This window comes from Phyllostomus discolor, chromosome 3 (assembly GCF_004126475.2).
Source record: "Phyllostomus discolor isolate MPI-MPIP mPhyDis1 chromosome 3, mPhyDis1.pri.v3, whole genome shotgun sequence".
NCBI classification, from domain to species: Eukaryota; Metazoa; Chordata; class Mammalia; order Chiroptera; family Phyllostomidae; genus Phyllostomus; species Phyllostomus discolor.
The window spans coordinates 184207680-184227649 of NC_040905.2; the positions used below are offsets into that span (position 1 = coordinate 184207680).

Consider the following 19970-nt stretch of genomic DNA (forward strand, 5'->3'; position numbering starts at 1 on the left):
CTGACATAGTGTACTGGGTTGGCCAAAAAGCCCATTTTGCTTTACGAAATGAGACAGAATACTGTCCTCAATTTTGCTTCTCTTGTTCCATCTCTTGCAGATATTGCTTACATTGCTGGCATAATTCTAATTCCTTGAATATTACATTCCATGGTATGAAGAAATTACTTATTCTACTTTTCTGCTAATGATTAGAGATCACTGTTTATTCCTATTTCCCATTTCTATGAATTTGCCTATTCTAGATATTTCATATAAATGGATTCTACAATCTGTGGCCTTTCACGAGTGGCTTCTTTTACTTAGCATGTTTTCAACATTAATCCACAGTGCAACACGAATTAGTACTTCATTTTTTTTTTTCTGAGTAATGCTCCATGGTACAGATACAACATACTTATCTATTCACCAGGTTGATTGCTGATCAACATGTTTCTGCTTTCTGTACACTGAATTTGCATTTAGGCACCATATCAAATACTTTCAAACTAGAATCTGTGTTTTCTTTTACAATTATATAGTGAGGATGGAAAAGATAAGATTATTTTTCAGTTTTTCTTTAATCCTCACCCAAGGACATTTTTCATTGCTTTTAGGAGGAGAAGGAGAGGAAGAGGGGAGACAGAAACACTGATGAGAGAGAGCAGCATCAATCAATTGCCTCCTATACGTACCTGGACTGGGGATGGAACCTGCAACCTAAGTATGTGTCCAGGCTGGAAATGGAACCCACAACCTTTTGGTTTCAGGACAATACTCCAACCAACTGAGACACACCAGCTAGGGTTCTTTCAATTTTTTATATCCATTACTACATTATATTTGGTAGAGCTTCTAAATAACATTAAATTAATGGACAGAGCACCTCTGTAGCTGATTTGTCTTTCACCAATTAGAATACCAGCTGTTAGTTTACTTATTATATTTAAGTAATTCCCTTGTTCTATTTTATTCAAGTTTTTATTAAATTTTAACTGACTTTTCAAAATATTTTGATATGATTTTTCTTTTATTTGATGTAATATGAATACTTTCATATTAAAACTACCTTCTCTTACTTGGGAATAAATCTTATTAGACATGAGTTTTTATTCTTTTGGTACATTGCTAGACTGTATTTTTTTAACATCTGGCAAGAAATTCTTCCTATGCCAGAGATTTTCCTAGTTTTTTGGGGGGATTACCATCTTTATTTGCTTTTACTATTAAAATTATACTGGCTCATAAAATCATTACAAAAATTGCATTAAGGAAAAAAAAGCCTGGAATCATTTGAATATTACTAAAATCAAAGTTCCTTGAAGATTAGAAGAAACAGCTGTGAAGCCACCTGGTCACTGTGCCTTTTTAATGGCAATCTCTAGCTTTCATGCTTCTGCGGTAATTCCAACTTTCCTATTATCTTGGGTCAATTTTTGAACGTCCTTTTTCTTTTTGTTCCCTCAGGGTTATACACAGAACTTCATTATAACCGTTAACAATGAAATAATATACTTGAGCACTTACCCCTTACCCTAGTTGAAGTGCTCAAAATAGATTAACTCTTAATTCTCCCAACATCTCTTATGAAACAGGTGCTATAATTAAAAAACATATTCTAATCAAATTTGTAAGTTTTTATAGCTGATGGGGAACTACAGCAATTACTTAATATTCAAGCTTACTTTAGCATATCTGCTAATGGATTGTAAAGAGACAATACAGAATCCTGATGCATCACAGCAAACATTACAATGACCTTCAAATTCTTTGAATGTTTCCATGTGTAGATATGTATCTTTTAGTCATTCCTATTCTTTACATTTGTCCTTTTCTCCTTAACCAAGCCTCACAAGAAGTGTGACATTCTTATCAATTTTTCAAAGCACCAGGACTGAGTTTTCTTAGAACTACTTCTCTTAAAAATAGATTTCTGTATTACTAATTTTGGTTGTTTTTCCTGTTTGGTTGGTTATTCTCCTCAATTCCTTTTGGTTTACTCTACTTTCTCCCCTAATTACTCAAAATTTAAAATTTTCAATTTTTAAAATAAATAATGAATGGTTTATGAAATTTTCTCAGAGAATCACTTTCCAACTGATATCCAACTGATTTTGCTATGAACATTTTTCCTTTTACTTATAATCTTGCCTCAAATAATTCAGTCATTATTTTTAAATCAGTTTTTTCAACTTATGATTTATAATTTTTCATATTTTGACCATGAAGAATCTGGTCGAGGTCGGGTTGGAGGGATAGAGCAAAAAAGAAAAAGGACTCATGGACAGCAGTGTGGTGATTGCTGGGGGAGGGAAATGGTAATCGAAAAATTACAATAAAGATAAATAAGATAATAAATCTGGAAAAAAAGAATGTGGTCTGGAAAATCTTTCCATTTTACAACTTATTACGTGATCAATTTTTAAAGGTGTTTCATGAACACAAGGGGAGACCATGACAGAAAAATGGCATCTGGGAGAGGTATTTTCTTTCAGTTGTCAGTATACAGTGTTTTCAGTGCTTTTATCATCCAGTGCAGTAGATGAAATATTAGGATTCCTTTGTAATCTCTCTTGTCTATAAACTTGCAAGAGTTTTCCTTGTCCTTAAAATTCAGCAACTTTATAATACTAGATTTGTGCCTCTTTTGACCTTAGAAACCCCACAGAAAGAAAAACCATACAATTTGGTCTTCACCCTCGGGCTCTGAAGGCTGGCAAGCCCTCTCCTCAGGTGGTTCTTCTCAGTTCCTGGAAGAAATTAAGCCTTGACCTGTCATTTCCTTGAAGACCTATGGAAAGTTTAAATGAAGGTGTACCCAACTGCCTTGCCTATTGAATCACTTCAGAAGAAAGTGGAAGAGGGAAATAAGGATATGTATTCAAACCACCAGCTGAATATGTCCTATTAATCCTCTATCAGTAATTTGAAACCAACTATTACAGTTACTTTTAAGTTTTCACAAATAACTTTGATCTTAATTTTTAAAAAAGTTCAACTTTCTTCTAAGGAAGCTATATAGAATTTATATTTCAATCCTTATGTAAAATGAACTTTTGTTTCATATTAGGTAAAGTTGTTTCCTTTTAGGTAAAATTAAAAGAAATTTACAACAAAAAACTGCCACCAACTTTGAACACCTGTGTTTCTCGCACATTCCATTACCATACCTGATCGTGTATGTCGACCATTACTGCATTCTGCTGGGGTGGATGAGCAGCAGGGTGTAACAGACGGGGGGATACATTCGGAGGGTGGAAGGCTCGAGGTTCCTCTATCGCTTGCTGCTGTGCATAAGGGAGATGGTGATAATTTTCATCTTGACTAATGGAATTATGTCGAGACAGACGATCCCTTCTTCCTCTCTGGCGTCTGACAGGAGGACTGTAACACAGCAAATGTCATAAAGGTCGTTACAATGTTTCTGTTGTGACACATCAGGATTCTGTATCGTCTCTCTTTACAATCCATCTGCAGTTTATGCTAAAGTCAGCGCGAGTATTAAGTAATTGCTGTAGTTCTCCATCAGCTACAAAAACTTACAAATTTTAAGTTTTTAAATTAAAATATAGCTAATACACAATATTATTTATCTTAGTTTCATGTATACAACAGTTATTCAACATTTACATACCCAAAGAAGTGATTACTGAGTCTAGTGACCATGTGACAATGTGCGAGGCCATCACAATACGTCTGTGACTATGTTCCCCACTGCTGCTGTACGTCACATCCCTGTGACTCACCAATTTTGAAACCGGAAACTTGTGTCTCTTATTCTCCTTACCTTTTTTACTCTTCATCCTACTCCCTTCCCCTGGTAAATATCAGCTTTTTATATATTATATTACATATATATTACAATGTGTGCATATACATAGTTTTAAATAAAACAAATTGGTACTCAGCTCTGAAAGTATTTAGAAATCAACATCCAACCACTGTCATTGTTTGTCTGGTTTAACTGTATGAAATTGCTTTATACACAAGTATCAGCAATTTCATATAGTTTAACCTATTATTTTTCTCCCTTTATTTTATAAACATTATATAACAAAATTTAATATATCTTGCCAGCATTCACTCCACATATATTAATAGGACCTTTATGTTTGTCTATTTGGCTAAAACATAAAGACATAGTTCCTATATGCCCAAAATGACAATTTCAAAAAATGAGTAGAAAAATAATGAAATAAAGAAAGAACATTTGTTGACAACTGCAAATATAACAGTAACTGAGAAAAAGCTGAGAATGAAAATGATTGAAAGCCAGTGTCGGCATAAATATTCCATCAATATACAGAATTTTTAGTTAGAATTTGGTTATTGAAGGAAACCACTTTTATTCTCTATGTACTAGTTACCTATGTAGTTTAGCATAAATTTAACAAGTTATTTGAGTAAACTTCCATTTTGTACTTCCCTACAATTCGACAATTCACCTCTACTGCTCTTTACAATGGCTCAGCACCAGTGCAATTTGAAAAAGCAGCAGGCCTCATTAAAATGTACTCCACTTTGGTGAAAGAAGCTAATAGCTCCCTTCTAGACACAGCTGCACACAGCCACCTCAGCAATCTTTACTGAGGCCAGGTCCCCTTTCTCTCTACTCTTCACCTGTTTCTTCTCACTCTCAACAGCTCAACCTGAAAGGGTACAAGAAATACTCCTTTGTGACATTAACTCCTTTAATAGTACTCTTGATACCATCCCCCAGGTTCTTGCTCTACTAATTGCTTCTTCCATCTTTATTTTTAGTATATCTTTTTGCATTTTTCCTTCAAAAACCACATATTGTATTGGGGGGGGAGGGAGGGAGGGGGAGAGAAAGAGAGAGAGAGGTTGATCAGGTGCCTCCCCCATGTGCTGTGCGTGACTGGGGATCGAACCCACAACCTAGGCATTTGCCCTGACCAGGAATCAACCAGCCACCTTATGGGACAACACTCCAACCAACTGAGCCACACTGCCATGGCTTAAACCCACTTTTTAAATGTTTTATTTTGGGACAATGTCAGTATAGTTTTTGCAAAGCCCTTAACCAGCTTTCCCTTCCTTCATACTAATACCTTCCATTAGCATAGAAAAATTATCAAAATTTAAAAATAAACCTCAGTATCACACTATCAATTCAACAAGATGTATTGAAATTTTACCAGCTTTTCCACCAATGGCTCCTCACTGTCTTGAAATTCAATGCAGGATCTCATTATTCATAGTCATCATGTCTCCTTAACTTAATTTCTCCAATCTGCAACATTTCCCCAGTCCTTCCTTGGCTTTCATGACCTTTACTCTTCAGAATGTCCCTTAACCTGGGCCTGCCTGATGTTTTCTCATGATGTACCTGAGGTTGGGCATTACTGAATAGGATACAGAGATGGTGACACGCCCTTTCATTGCATCATAGAAGGAGCACAGCACATCAGTGTGCATCACTGAGACATTTATATATCCCTGACCACTTGGCTAACCTGGTACCTGCCAACACGCTCTACCACAAAATCTTCCGTTTGTAATTACTAATCTGCTTCTATGGAAAGTTTGCCAATCATTTTAGCATGCACGAAGGGATCGTTAGCAATCATTACGATATTCTAATAGTGATTTTCTATAGCCCCCATTTCTTCTACATGTATTAATTGGAATTCTGTAAGAAAGAGCTGTGTTGCTTCTCTCACATTTGTTTACTCGGTTATTCACAATCAGTATGTGCTCATGGCTATTTATTTTATTCTTTGGGTTATGGTATACACCACTACTTTATTTTGTTGTTCAAATTATTTCAACTTTGTCCAAGTGGAACACTTTTAATTTGGCTCCTGTGTGCTCTCCCTATGTCCTATCCTTTTGACCACTTCCTTAGTATGTGGCACCACAATGTGCTGTGGTTTTATCTTGTATTCTCCCTACACCAGTTCTGGAATTAGCCAGCTCTCCAAAGAGTCTTGGAACCCAACACAGTGGCTGATATTTTGAAGACAGGTGTGCTCACTGCTACCTGGGAGTCATATCACTGTTTCTGATCTCTTTAAGAGAACCAAACAGAAATTTTATGCATACTATTACATATTTGCCCATGACATGGTTTATATCCATACGAATGTCTTATTTTACTTATTTATCTGAGAAGCTAATTGGCTTTAAAGTAAATAATATACGTAATTCATGAACCTGGCAACAAGCATCCCATGTAGCACCCAGAAGAGCACTACCTGTAAAAATACTTTAAAGGAGTGTTTTATGTATCGCTAAAAAGAGGGAAGAAGTTGCCAAATTAAACTATGAAATACCATCAAGTTTAGGTCTTGATGTTAAGTTATGAAATCTTAAGACTACAACTGAATATATATGCTTACGTTGCTCATCCCCTGAAACAACACTCGACCACAAGCTTTTAGGGCCCTTTTTAAAGCTGTTTTATTCTGTTGTTACCTGCTCTTTCTTTCCTCCTCAAAAATAATTTCAATAGCTCTCAAACCAAACACAAATTAAGATCCAAGTCCTTGTGTTGACAGGTAAGTCCCTATCTTTCCTATACTGCCTCTCATGAAATCTTCGTTAAGTGTGCCTTTGTGGTAGAACGTTTAGGAAGAATTATTAGAAAATCTATAAATAAGAAATAATGATAAAAAACAGACAAATATTTCTTTCAGTTGACTTTACACTGGTGATACTTTGTCATTTTGTTTTGCATGTGTCATTTGAAAATAGCACAAAGCTGTTCCCTCCAGCCTTTTGATGGATTGAGTTTTCTCTATATGGTGTTTCATGGTGTGAAAGTTACACACTCTAGTTTTATTCTTCTGATTTACCCTTAAAATTTTAAACACATAACCCTTCCACTTTTGTAAAAACATCCAGATTTACTCAGCATTAGTAGGGGAAAATAATTAAAATACACTTTTACTTCTTTCTCCTCTGCCCCATCTCATGTTCAAGATCTTTCCCATATTTCTTTCTCATTTTTAAACAACTGTCTTGAATCCTACTTCTTGCATTTGTTCTTGTTTTCTGGAGAGAATACAGTATTTAATAGTTCTTTCAGGGAGGATCTTACTGGTCCTTCTTTGTCTGTGGCTTTATATTTAAATAATTAATCAGCTAGTAGAACTCTCTCGAGATGTTAGTAAATATTGAGTGTTTATTTATCCTTGATGTATGTTCTGAAATTTCACCACGATCTTGCTCAACATGCAGTCTTGAAGATGATTTTGTATTATTTTTTTAAAAAAGTCTCCCCTCTTACCATCTCCACCTGAAAATACTAGACATATTTAAAAGTGATGGCTCTGTGTATACATAAAAACTGTCTTTCCTGCATTTTGCCCTTTTACACCACACTCTGGAAAGATTCCTCCACTTGATCTTCCAGAAATGAAGACACTTTTTTTGCCCACTTACTGAATTTTTAACTTTATTTTTAGTTGATTTTTACAGATATAATCAATCTTCTCTTGCATATCTCTCATTACACTTATTCTAGTTCTTCATGTTTCTTCAAATTCTTTGTTTTAGTGACCTTCTTTCATTATCTTGGGTTTTTCTCAAATGTGTGGTAATTTCCTTTTGGTGTGCTCATCTTTGTACTTGAAATTACTCTAACTATTGTTGACTACTGCATCTGTGTGCAGAGCCTGCTTCTGGAAGAAAATCTGACAGCTAAACTTGCAGCTAGCCTACAATGAAGTATTAAAGGGAGACTGGAGTAGAGAGAGTAAAACACTGCCAGACAGAATACAGGCTTACCAGTAGCTAGTTTTCTAGGTAAGTGCTCCCCCCATCCCCCCTTTGTGTTATCATGAATGTAGAGCATGATGCTTCTCTTCAATTTGAAAACCCACAGCTAACCGCTACCATGTGGAAACAGACACTTCTGCATTCCCTTTCTAGTCCACAAAATTTCCTATGACCTAGCAACTGTACTCCTAGGCTTCTATCCTAATGAAATGTTTACACATATACACCAGGACATGTGTATATGAAGGTTCCTAACAATACTCTTTATAATAAATAAGTACATACATTATAGTATGTTGATATAACAAAAGATTACATCACAGTAAAAATAAATGAACTACTGGTACCTAAATTAAAAACAGAATGTTAGGTGATTGTGGGAGGGAAAGGGGCATAAGGGGGATAAAAGGTAATGGAAAAAAATACAAAAAATAAATTAAAAACCCTGAATGTTTGGTAAAAAAAGTCAAAGAATACATTTAAATGAAAATAAAACAGGCAAAACCCCAAGTTATATTATTTTAGAACACAGATGTATTAAAAAGTCTAACAAGGGAAGGATGACAAATCAGAGGAAAAGGTTTGCTCTCTAGGAAGGAAGAAGGGGAGTTTTTCGAGGCAGTACCAATAGGCTATTAAAACCTAGGTACTGGGTAACTTGTTTGTGATGATTTTAAGTGTACACTTGTTTCACAAATTCTTTTGAATGTATGACACATTTCAGCATAAAATATGAAAGATTACAGCAGGTGCTCAGGCCGTAATCTTGAAACAACCAACCAGATTTCCTTACACTTATTTAACAGCTATAAAATATTTTACTTGGTCGACAACATTATTTGCTTAAACATTTCCACATAATCAGGTAATGTAAAAGTCTTAGTGTTTCAACAGAATATAGCTCAGAAACAGGTTTATTCTGTCTCATCTGAAACAAATAATGGTGGTTTTAAGGCCCCTTCAATGTTAAGTTCCCTAGAGCTGTCCTAACAAAATACCACAGAGTGTGAGGTATGAACAACAGAAATTTATTTTTTCATCATTCTGAAGGCTTTTAGGTCCAAGATCAAGGTGCCAACATGGTTAGTTTCTGGCAAGAGCTCTCTTCTCGACAGTGGCTACCTTCTCGCTGTATCCTCACATGCTATCTCTTCCTGTAAGAACACCAATCCTCTTGGATCAAGGCCCCATACTTACCACTTCACTAAACTTTACTGCCTTAGAAGCTCCATCTCCAAACACATCCATACTGGGGGTTAGGGCTTCAATGTATGGATTTTGAGGAGACACAAACATTCTACTCATAAGTCGTATTTCAGGATTAACAATATTTCTTAGATTATCAACAACCTGGGCATGCAAACAATTATCTCATCCTAAAGATGCCCTATTCCTCTGGAAGAAGAAATGTATGACCTCTCACAGCAACCAAAGAGGAAGAAGCTCAGGCCCTGGTTGGTGTGGCTCAGTGGATTGAGCACCAGCCTACAAATCAAAGGGTCTCCAGTTCAACTGCCAGTCAGTTGACTGGGATGCAGGCCAGGTCTCTGGGGAGGGAGGGGTATGTGAGAGGCAATCACACGCTGATGTTTCTCTTCCTCTCTTTCTCTCTCTCTAAAAATAAGTAAATAAAAATCTTAAAAAAAAAAAAAAAAAAAAAAAAAAAAGAAAGCAGCTCAGGAAGAAGTGTATTCTCCTAAAAAGGAAAAGCAAATGCCAAGTCCCATGAAAGAGAAGACTGAGAGTTAAACCAAATCTCAATCACTCTTCATACCAGACTGCACACTTTTATAAGATTACCTCATTATGCTCCCAAATGCCTTAGAAGATACAAGAGAAATAGGAATAGAGTAAAGAAGAGCTTTGTCATTACTAGGATCTCCTTATTCCCTTAACTGTTGTGAATGATAAAATGCATTTTTCCACAATCAGGACTGCAGGCTGGCCTGCAAAAAGTCTTAATCCGTAAGGTAGTTGAATTCATATACAATGGTATGGATTGATTTTATGGTAAATCACTTTCGCCTCTATGAACTTCTTCATCTGTTAATCACAAGTTAAATGAACTCTCAGGATCCAAACCTTTAATGTCATTGTGTGTGTGTATGTGTGTGTGTTTGAGTGTACACATACATATGTGTCGATGTGTTTATAAAATGCCTAAAATAAAAGACACAAATCTTTTTAAGATTTAAGAAATAAACTATAATCAACTAACCTCCTTCTGTTGCGTGCAGGTGTGTTGCATCGTTCCCCTGAGAAGTGATGTTGACTTGGTCGAACTGAAGGGGGCTGCCTATTTGATGTCATCTCCCATGGTCGCATTGGTGGGGAGGGAGCTGGTGATGCTGACGTATAATCAAAGACTGAATGAGAGAGGCGCTGTCTCTTGGGACTTGGACTATCTTCACTCTGCCAATGCAACAAAAATTAATCAACTGAGTAAGGTATTTTAAGGATTTCACATTACTGCTCACGCATGGTGTTTAAATATATTTATTCTGAAGTGTAAAGGAGGGAAAATATGCTATTAACCCAAATTAAATACCTTTAAAGAAAAAGATGTGGGGACAGAGGAGAAAGGGAGATGCACAGTAAATATTAAATGAAAAGTAAACTGTTTCTTAAAAATCATCCTAAAATCCACCAGGTAACAACACACAAGGTACACAATAGAGCAATTAGTAATTGTACGGTGGTCAACCATCTCTTTTAAATCCCCATTTAACTGAAAGATTCCACTATGTTCTCCCATCAGCCAATGGTTACTCTTTTAGGAATCAACTCTTAGCTGAGAGATCAACTTAGGAGGGGCTATAATGTAAGTAGGCCCTTGATTTGATTCTAAACCACTCTTCTGCATCCTTAGTTCTGTTGTTTAAGGATGTTCTGTTCTGTTATTTAATAAAAGTTACTTGGAATAAAATAAGATTTACATAAAACAGATAAAAAGAAATAGTCAACTGATCCAGATCAGTGATTTTCAATCACTGTGCTGCAAGGGGCACATTGGTGTGCTACAATTTTGAAAACATGCAATGCCTGACTAGTTAGTCAGGGCACTGACCTCTTCACAACGGCCAACGCAACAATAGCTGTTGGTGTGACTGAATCAGTATTACACTTTTTTTTTCATACTGGCAAGAAATATTTTTTGTGTGCTGCAGAATTTTAGTAATTAGTTTACGTGTGCCGTGAAATTAAAAAGGTTGAAAATTACTCATCTGGATCATCACTTATTAACCAGAATGTCACAGCATTTTGAGAAAGATACCGAGTTTCAGGTAGATCATGGGAATAATGGATAATTCAAAATTTACATATGTTACATGCTGGCACAGTCTCAAGTTTTCAAGGGTCAAAGCATTGTTTACTAACTATAAAATTGGTATGAATCACTTAATTGAATTAACTCTTTAGGAGTCCACATACAACTCATTTCCCAATTGAGCCTCACCAAAACCGTCTTAATTACAAATAAACCCAAAGTCCGATGAGGACTATGTGTTTCCTAAGAGAACATCTCCCAGCTCTAATCTACTACCAGTGAGTTCTAATTATGTGGGCATTACAGCACTTTTGATCATAATTGGTACCTGCTGCCAGCACAGGTACACATGGTGCTACATACTACATTAGATTTTAAGAGATAACATAACACAGATCAACCGATTAAACTGACAGTAAAGGAGCAAACTGCTAAATAGTTGTATTTGATTATTCCAAATTATTGTAACAGGTATTACAAAACCCAAATAATTTTTCTTCTGTATTTAAGAATATTTCAATTTGTCATAACTAAAATAAAATTTTCAGAATCATATATAAAAGCTTTTGTAACTTTTCACCCCACTAATGTTTTCTTCCTAGATTTCACAGTGCCATTAAAAGTGTATTTCTTTTGCCCTGGCTGGGTGGCTCAGTTGGTTAGAGCGCCATCCCCATACATCAAGGTTCCAGTTCCATCCCTGGCCAGGACACATATAAGAAGCAACCATGAATGCATAAATAAGCGGAAAGACAAATTGATGTTTCGCTCTCTTTCTCTAAAATCAATAAATATTTTAGTTTAAAAAAGTTTTAAAAAGTATACTTGTTTTTACCCCTTGATTTTAGTAAGAAAATGTGTTATGTTCTGATAATCTTAATAAATAAAAAATAACCACTGGAATTTAGTTTGATTAAAACAAAATGGCAGAATGACCAATACTTGGCAAACCTATAAACTACACAAAGCACTAGAAATAAGTGATCCCCAGTCACTAAAACAGATTTCACTAACATGACTTTAAAAGTACAAAAGACTAGTAACCAGTCATAATAATTAGCTTTCTTTTGCATGTACTATACTACAAAGCTTAATGAAAGCTAAGATCTGCAACTTTGAATTTTAACTTTTCATCATCCTAGTGCCAAAACCAGGTAAAGACACAACAAAGAAAGAAAATCACAGGCCAACATTACTGATGAACATAGATGCTAAAATACTCAATAAAATATTGGCAAACAGCATCTGGCAATATAATACATTGAAAAGATCATACACCATGATCAAATGGGATTCACCTCAGGGATGCATGGATGGTACAATATTCGCAAATCAATAAATGTAATACATCACATAAACAAAAGAAAAGACTAAAATCACACGATCATATCAACAGACGCTGAAAAAGCATTTGATAAGGTACAGCACCCATTTATGATTAAAAGCATTTGGCAAAGTAGGAGCAGAAGGAGCATACCTCAACATAATAAAGGCCATGCAGGAGAAACCTACAGTCAATGGTATACCCAATGAGCAAAAGCTAAAAGCTTTCCCTTTAAGATGAGGAACAAGACAAGGGTGTCTGCTTTCACCACCTCTATTCATCATGGTATTGAAGTTCTAGTCACAGCAATCAGACAAGAAAAAAAATAAAAGGGATCTTAATTGGAAAAGAGGAAGTAAAACTGTCATTATTTGCAGATGACGTATTATACATAGAAAACCCTATAAACTCTACCAAAAAACTACTTAACCTAGTTAAGTGAATTTGGCAAAATGGCTGGATACAAAGTCAATATTCAGAAATCAAAGGCATTTTTTTATTGTGTTTTCAAGTTCAAAGGCATTTTTGTAAACCAACAAAGAAATATCAAGAAACAGAAATTAGGGGGGGAAAATTCGTTTGCTATAGCAGCAAGAAAAATAAAGTACTGAGGAATAAACCTAACCAAGTAGGTAAAAGGCCTGTACTCAGAAAATTATAGAACGTTGAACAAAGAAATTAAGAAGACACAAATAAATGGAAGCATATACTGTGTTCATGGATTAGGAGAATTAATGTCATTAAAATTTCTATACTACCCAAAGCAATGTATAGATTCAATGCAATCCCTATTAAAATACCAATGACATACTTCACAGACATAGAACAAACACTTCTAAAATTTCAGTACTAAAATGTAGGATGAAATGCTATAAATCCACAAAAAAGACCTGAAAAAACACTTATTTTACAACAAATGCACTGCTTTTAAGAGTAGAGATGACCCAGAAAGCTCCCAATCTCTCCTATTTGTGCTGTTGTTAAAGGTTTACATTAGTGAATAAAGAGACATTAGGTGAAGAGAAATGAGGTCTTCATCAGTACTATAGTAATAAGTCTTTCTTTTTTTCCTCAAAGTAATAGGAAACCACAATGGATACCTAAAGACAAGAAAGGATCAAAAAGTTAGCTTTAGTATACACAACATGGTTTCATCACATTCTACATCAATTTTAGCACCCTAAGGGAACTCCAAAAAACAGCCCTCAGTTTCCAACAAAGGGAAGAGAGTAGCCTACAAAGAAATGAGAATTAGATTAGCATTAAACTTCCCACAGAAGACAAAAGAAGCTAAAACTGCTCTGAAGGAAAATAATGTTGAACCCAGAGTTTTATACTCCAATGAAACTATTAATCTAGTGAGGGCAAAAAACAATACCTTGCCAGATTCAAAGTTGCTTCTCACATTTGGTTCAGAGGAATTTACTTGATTGATTTTGTAATGTGTGTGAGTGAGCTCTTTCTTTTACTTGAAAAAAACGCTAATCAGAAATCATTAAATGCTATGGAAAAAATAATTAAACACGTGTGTGTATATATACAGCTTACCCTTGAAGGGGGGGAAAGGGGCACTGATCCACTGCAGTCAAAAGGCTACTATAACTTCCTCAGGCTCTCCACATACACAAATTCCCAGCTGCGGACGAAAAAGCAGTTGACCCTTGAACAATACAGGCTTAAACTGTCTTGAGTGTACTTATACTAGGCTTTTTGTTTTTTTTTATCCTCACCCAAGGACATTTTTTTCCCCTTGCTTCTAGAGAGAGAGGAAGGGAGAAAGAGAAACATCACTCGAGAGAGAAGCATCGACTGGCTGCCTCCAGTACGCACCTGGACCAGGGGTCAAACCCACAACCCAGGTATGTACCCGGACGTGGAAGCAAACCTCTTGGTCACAGGACGGCTCTCCAACTGAGACACAACAGCCAGGGCTACTATAGGCTTTTCTTTTTTAACATATACCTGTACTGCTTTTGCTCCATGGTCGGTAGTGCATGGATGCAAAGGACAGACTGTGTGCACTGATCTATACCATTTTATACAGGAGCCATTAACATCTGCGGATTTTGGTATCTGTGTGTATATGGGGGGGGGGGTGTTCAGAACCAACTCCCTGTGGATACTGAGGGACAACTTAAGTTTTGTGGGAGCCAAAAGTTACATAAGGATTTTTGACTGTGCTGTTAGGTACCCCTAATGGACATGCTGTTCAAGGTTCAACAACTACATGTAGTTCCACCAAAGCACTAGATTTTATGCATCATGAATCTGTAACTATAATTTTAAGCTGTAAACATAGATCAATAAAATAAAAAATGTGAAGCACAAACACAAACCAATGAAAACAGAAAAGATACTAAGAACAACCTGAAATCAAGGGATTCCTCTGAGGTAAGTATGTGGAGTTATTCTGCCAACAGCTAAAGCTCCGAGACTAGAAACATAAATTTAGGAGTTTTTGGTATATAGTTGGTAGGCTAATGAAGCTGCAGGCATGGACAAGCAGGGACAAAGCTGCCCAAAACAGTTTATACAGTGACAGACGCCCAATACTGAATCTTGAAAAATTCCAACATTTTATGCTGTTAATGAAGGAAGACTGCAATGTGGTGGTAGACGCCAGCTGAATGGAGCTTCAAAGATTCAACTGAGGTGTCATGAAAAATGAGGGCTGAAAAGCATCCACTGTATTTAACAAGTTAAAATTTCACCAACATGAAGCTATTTGTTTATATGATTTAGTATCTATATGGCACAGATCTCCTTAAATTATTTTCCAAAAAGTTTCCCCCGTCTTTTCTTTGATAATTTCATGAATTTAAGGATAACGCTATAAAGTTCTAAAATTAAAAATTATAATATTTTGGCTGGAATTTTTATTAAGTCTGTAAATTTGCTGGACAACATGTTATTTTACACATATTTTAAGACAATAATTAGTCTTCTCTTTCAAATCATCAAAATTTCAATCACCAAATAACTTTACTAAATTTATAATAAAGTTATCACATAGCTGTCAATAAAATACACACACACCTGAAATCAAGGGCTGTGCCAGACATCAAGTTCAAGTTTCCCACAATGTAGCTGACTAGTTCGTGCAAGCATACTATCTTTAATCACAATCACTAAATTGAATGGTAGTACAAAACCTGCTAATTTTTAAAACTGTAAGGGGTTCAGAGCAAAGAAACAAGAGGGAACTTTTGGGGATGATGAAATGTTCCACATCTTGACTATAGTGATTCCACAATCCGTTTGTATTTGTTCTAACCCACAGACCTCACACTAAAAGGGTGTATTTTACTGTACATCAATTATACCTCAATTTAAAAATTTTTTAAAAAAATTATAGATGGCACTTCAATTCTAATTTTAAATATGGCTTATTTTTACAACAATGCAAATGCACCACTTTTGTAAGAAAACTCTGAGCAATAAATATAAAAAGTAAATATAATGTTTCTTTTATAGGAACATTAAAATACCAACTAAATGAACATCAGGAAACATACAAGCATATTCATGGCAGCATTGCTAGGAGTAATGGCAAAAAACTGGAAACTACCCAAATGTCCATCAAAGTGAAAGTGGACAAACTACAGCATGGTCATATAATAAATGGAATACTAAAAGAAGGAAACTGATTCAACTACACGACCATGCATCAGTATACATGAATCTCAAATGACAAAAATACACAAAGAATGATACCATTTATATTAAGTTCAGAATCTAAACAATATAGTATTGAGGGATACTGTATGTGGTAACGCCACACAGAAAAGCAAGGGATTCTAAACACAAAATTCAGCAGAGGTTTCCCAAGTACAGGTGTGGAACAGCAGGTAGATGCAATATGGAAGGCCACATGGAGGCTTCAAAAATAACAGTTGAGTTCCAAGCTGAATGATGGTTGTTTTCCCCCCCAGAAATTATACATGTATCTGCATTATACTTTATAGTTTGTATATATGAAATATTCCATAATTTTAAAAATTAGAAAAGCATGCAAAATTGGGAAGATACTGACTAGAAATAATACAATATAAACAAATAAAAAAGCTAAATACAAAAGTCTTCAATAAACAAGGACAGTGACAGAACTGATAAACAGCTAAGATGAATGACAACCACATACACAATGCCATGCTTGGAGTGGAAAAATCAGTAATTTCTTTTTTTCCTAGAGAAGACTGCAGGGAAAATGTCCTCAGGAAAGATACCTGTTTCAGCTACCATAAGGAAGTAGAAAGGTGCTTCAAGAAAAAAGATGGAAGAGGAAGTTGAGTCTATTTAACACGAAGTATTCCAAAGGAAAAGAAAAGTAGAAAGAGTTGGGAGAGAAGGAACTGGGGGGTGGGGGTGGGGGGGAGCCAAGATTAAGAAAACACGAATATATTGAGAAAATAAGTTTCTGAGGATAGGACATGGCTGGGTAGGTTCTCTTTTTAATGTGGCAACTAAGTTTCATAAGGACGAGAAGCATAATCAGAACTAAGGAATCACACCTAATTTTGGTATCAATTAGTTGAAGGTTATCTCACAGTATTTCAAAGGGGATGGGAAAAGGATTTACTACTTTGCTTCACGCAGAACAGCAGGAGGGCAGTACATGGGCAAAGAAAACCTCCAGTTTCTTTTGGGGGCCAGGGACACTGAGAGCCTTTGTTTTGAAGTTAGAGAGAAGTAAGATGTAAGTTAAATTAGGACTATAAATAAAAACTTAGTAGCTTTTACCTTTTTGCAAACCGAAATAAAAAAATCCTTTGTTTTCTTTTCAAAACATGGGTTTAAATCTATTGCATTTGACAGTTCTCTGAATTTAAAGTTAATGCTGAGTTAAAGCCTGAAGACTCAAACTATAAAGAACACAGAAAACACCAAATAACTGTTTACTGGCAGCAGTAGTGAAGGTATTAAGTCAATTTTTCCTTAGCTGTATCATATTGGTGTACTACTAAATATCAAGGTATTACTGGGTAATGCTACATCAAAAATGGCATTTAATTCAATACAGATAACTGTATCAACATGTCCTGCACTGTGTTTCAAGAAATACTGATATCTAAAGGACAGGGCAGTAAGTGGGCAGATATAAGAAAAAAACAGCAAGAGCTGGATCTGAATCTCTGCTCTGCCAACAACTAGACATGTAATTGGGCATCTCAGTGTGCTCTTCCCAGCCTACTTCTTCATCTAGAAAACCACCAAGATTAGTTTGAGGGTTAAAAACAAAAGGAGATAATACATGCAAAACAGAGACCCAGGCACAAATTCCAAGGACTATCAGATGGAAGAATCCTGAATCACCTACACAGCTAGCCTCAGAAATTCCCCATCTCCAATTTAATGTGTCACAAACATTCCTCTTTTAAAACTAGTCCCAAGCGACAACCTGTCACTCTCACACAAAAAGAAAGTGAGCTAGCTCCATCTGAAAGTTCTACCCTTGACTGGCAACTCTCAGGTTTATACACCCAATGCACAAATACATTGGTGGGAAAAACCCTAGTATCCAAGAAGCAATTCGGTAACTCAGTTTCCTTTGTGGTAACTATGGATTAAGGGAGTAAAAGTTTAGTAATGCTTTATGTGGGCATATCCTAGTAATCTTAACTGTTGATAACATAATGATATTTTGATCCATTCACATCTCATTTAATACGTAACAAAAATTTTAATCATATTTTACCCACAGATATCAAAAGTCATTAAAGACAATTTTCTCTCTGAAATATGCATTACTATGTAACTCTAGGCACTAAGCAAATAAATAGTGATGGCTTTAAAAAATATCTTACATGCTTCCCCTTTTCCTGTCCTACACAATTTCCCATAATCTGTAATGTTTTCTACTTTCCTACAGAACTTGGCCTACTAGGACAAATGATTCAGACCAAAAGATCAGAAACAAGAATATTAAGTGGTCAAAAAATAAACAGCAGGTCCAGAGAAGACAAACATTCTTCAGAAAAGCAGGTTGAAAAAGCTTTATTAAAGAAGTCCTCTAAGAAGAATACTTACTCCCATGTATAACAGAAAAGAAGAAGGAAGATACTGAGAATTTTGTTTCAAGCCTCCTTAGAAACAACCTAGAATGTTATGTGACTTTCAGCCCTGTGTAGGGAAAGGGTAAATATATAAGAACCTGGAAGAAAGCTTTGAAGTGAGCATCCTCTTGAACGGTAGTGTTCTTATCACTTGGGAGGAGAGGGAACAGGCTCTGAAGTCTCACCCTTTCACAAATCACCTTGTTAGGATGGCCATGTAGAGGTGCTGAATTGGCCCCGGGAGTTATCTGGGAAAAAGAGGGAGAAGAAAAGGATAGTTCATGGCTAGCTGCACCAATGTGGAGAATCATGCCTATGAAGGACAGTCTGGATTTTCTAGGTATTTGATTTAGCAGAGACTGGAAAGAAATTAAAAATTAATCTTAAACATCAAAACAAAGGTAAGGATGGCAAAGGTTGCCTCTGGCAATGGATCTCTCTCACAAAAACTTTTAAGGCAAAACAGCAATGCTCAGAGAACACGAACTCCTTCCTATTTTTCCCATATAATTTCTATTGATATCTTTTCTGTCGGTACTAATTCTGAGATCTAAAGGGATACAGACAAGACTTTATGCTAAGAAAACCTGAGGTAATAAATATATATCTGGTTTAGTGAAGGTAAGTGTTTATCTGAACTAAGATTAGTATATTTTCTCATTTTTTAGTTAACCTTCCAAATGACTGTGCAAAGGAAGATGAGAAATTTCAGAACCTTTGTAGCAAAATGTCTACAGAGATTATAGGCATTTAAAAGAAAAAGACCACGGTGAGGCCCCCTCTATTCAACGTAAAACCTAGCAACTTTCCTAAGGAATTTATATTCCTGAGGAAATAAGGACTGGCAAATCCTGGCCCCTATGGCTGTAGTTAATAATTTTGACCAGATCATAAGCCCTGAAGTAGATGACTGTATGTTTTAATGCATGACTTGGTTGCAGGTTAATCCCCTTAAACTCTTATGTTAATATACTTAATCTGTACCACTTTTAATCACAGGCATCAGGAGCATCACCTGTTCCATGGTGCTACAGTATGAACTGCCTTTGGGGGTGAGGGTTTGTGGACCTGCCTGTCCTTACACTGAAGACCATGTGCTCTGAGGCTATCTTGTTTCTAGAGCTTCACTGCCTCATTCATTCCCTTATGTAAGTGTTTATTCTGTGACAGGCACTACACACACACACACACACACACACACAGTCATGGTTTCCTACCTTCAAGAAGAATGTGCTATGCAAAAAAAATAAAAGCACATCACTGTACAATATAGAGTATCATCTTTCTATGATAATGGGAGGTACCAGATGCTATGGAGGGATAACTGGCAAGAGACAGTCAGGAAACTGCAAAATATTCAGTATGGCTGGTCAGTAAGTAGTAGCGAGGCAGAAACAGGTCATGAAGTGGCATGCTATATGTTAATAATCCCGCCACAATAAACTTCCTTTATAAATTTGTTCCTGGTTTGCTATGAGTCTAGTAAACAGATAACCATGCCTGTTGGGAAGAATGTAACTATTTCCAAAGATCTTCCTAGGAGTAAAAGCAAAACACTTGAGAGCACTAACTTTAGAATTCATTAGTTATGCTATACAAAATG

The 19970-nt window shown here is 35.9% G+C and overlaps 1 protein-coding gene across 1 annotated transcript in view; it reads right to left on the bottom strand.

Annotated features, from left to right (window-relative positions):
- Nucleotides 1-18629, bottom strand: part of RNF38 (ring finger protein 38) — a 43539-nt gene extending 24910 nt beyond the window's left edge. Inside the window, 3 exon segments of the mRNA XM_036021923.1 lie at nt 3150-3363; nt 9941-10134; nt 18466-18629. Coding sequence (XP_035877816.1) covers nt 3150-3363; nt 9941-10047 — 321 coding nt within the window. The 5' untranslated portion in view covers nt 10048-10134; nt 18466-18629.
- Nucleotides 18630-19970: the final 1341 nt, after the last annotated feature.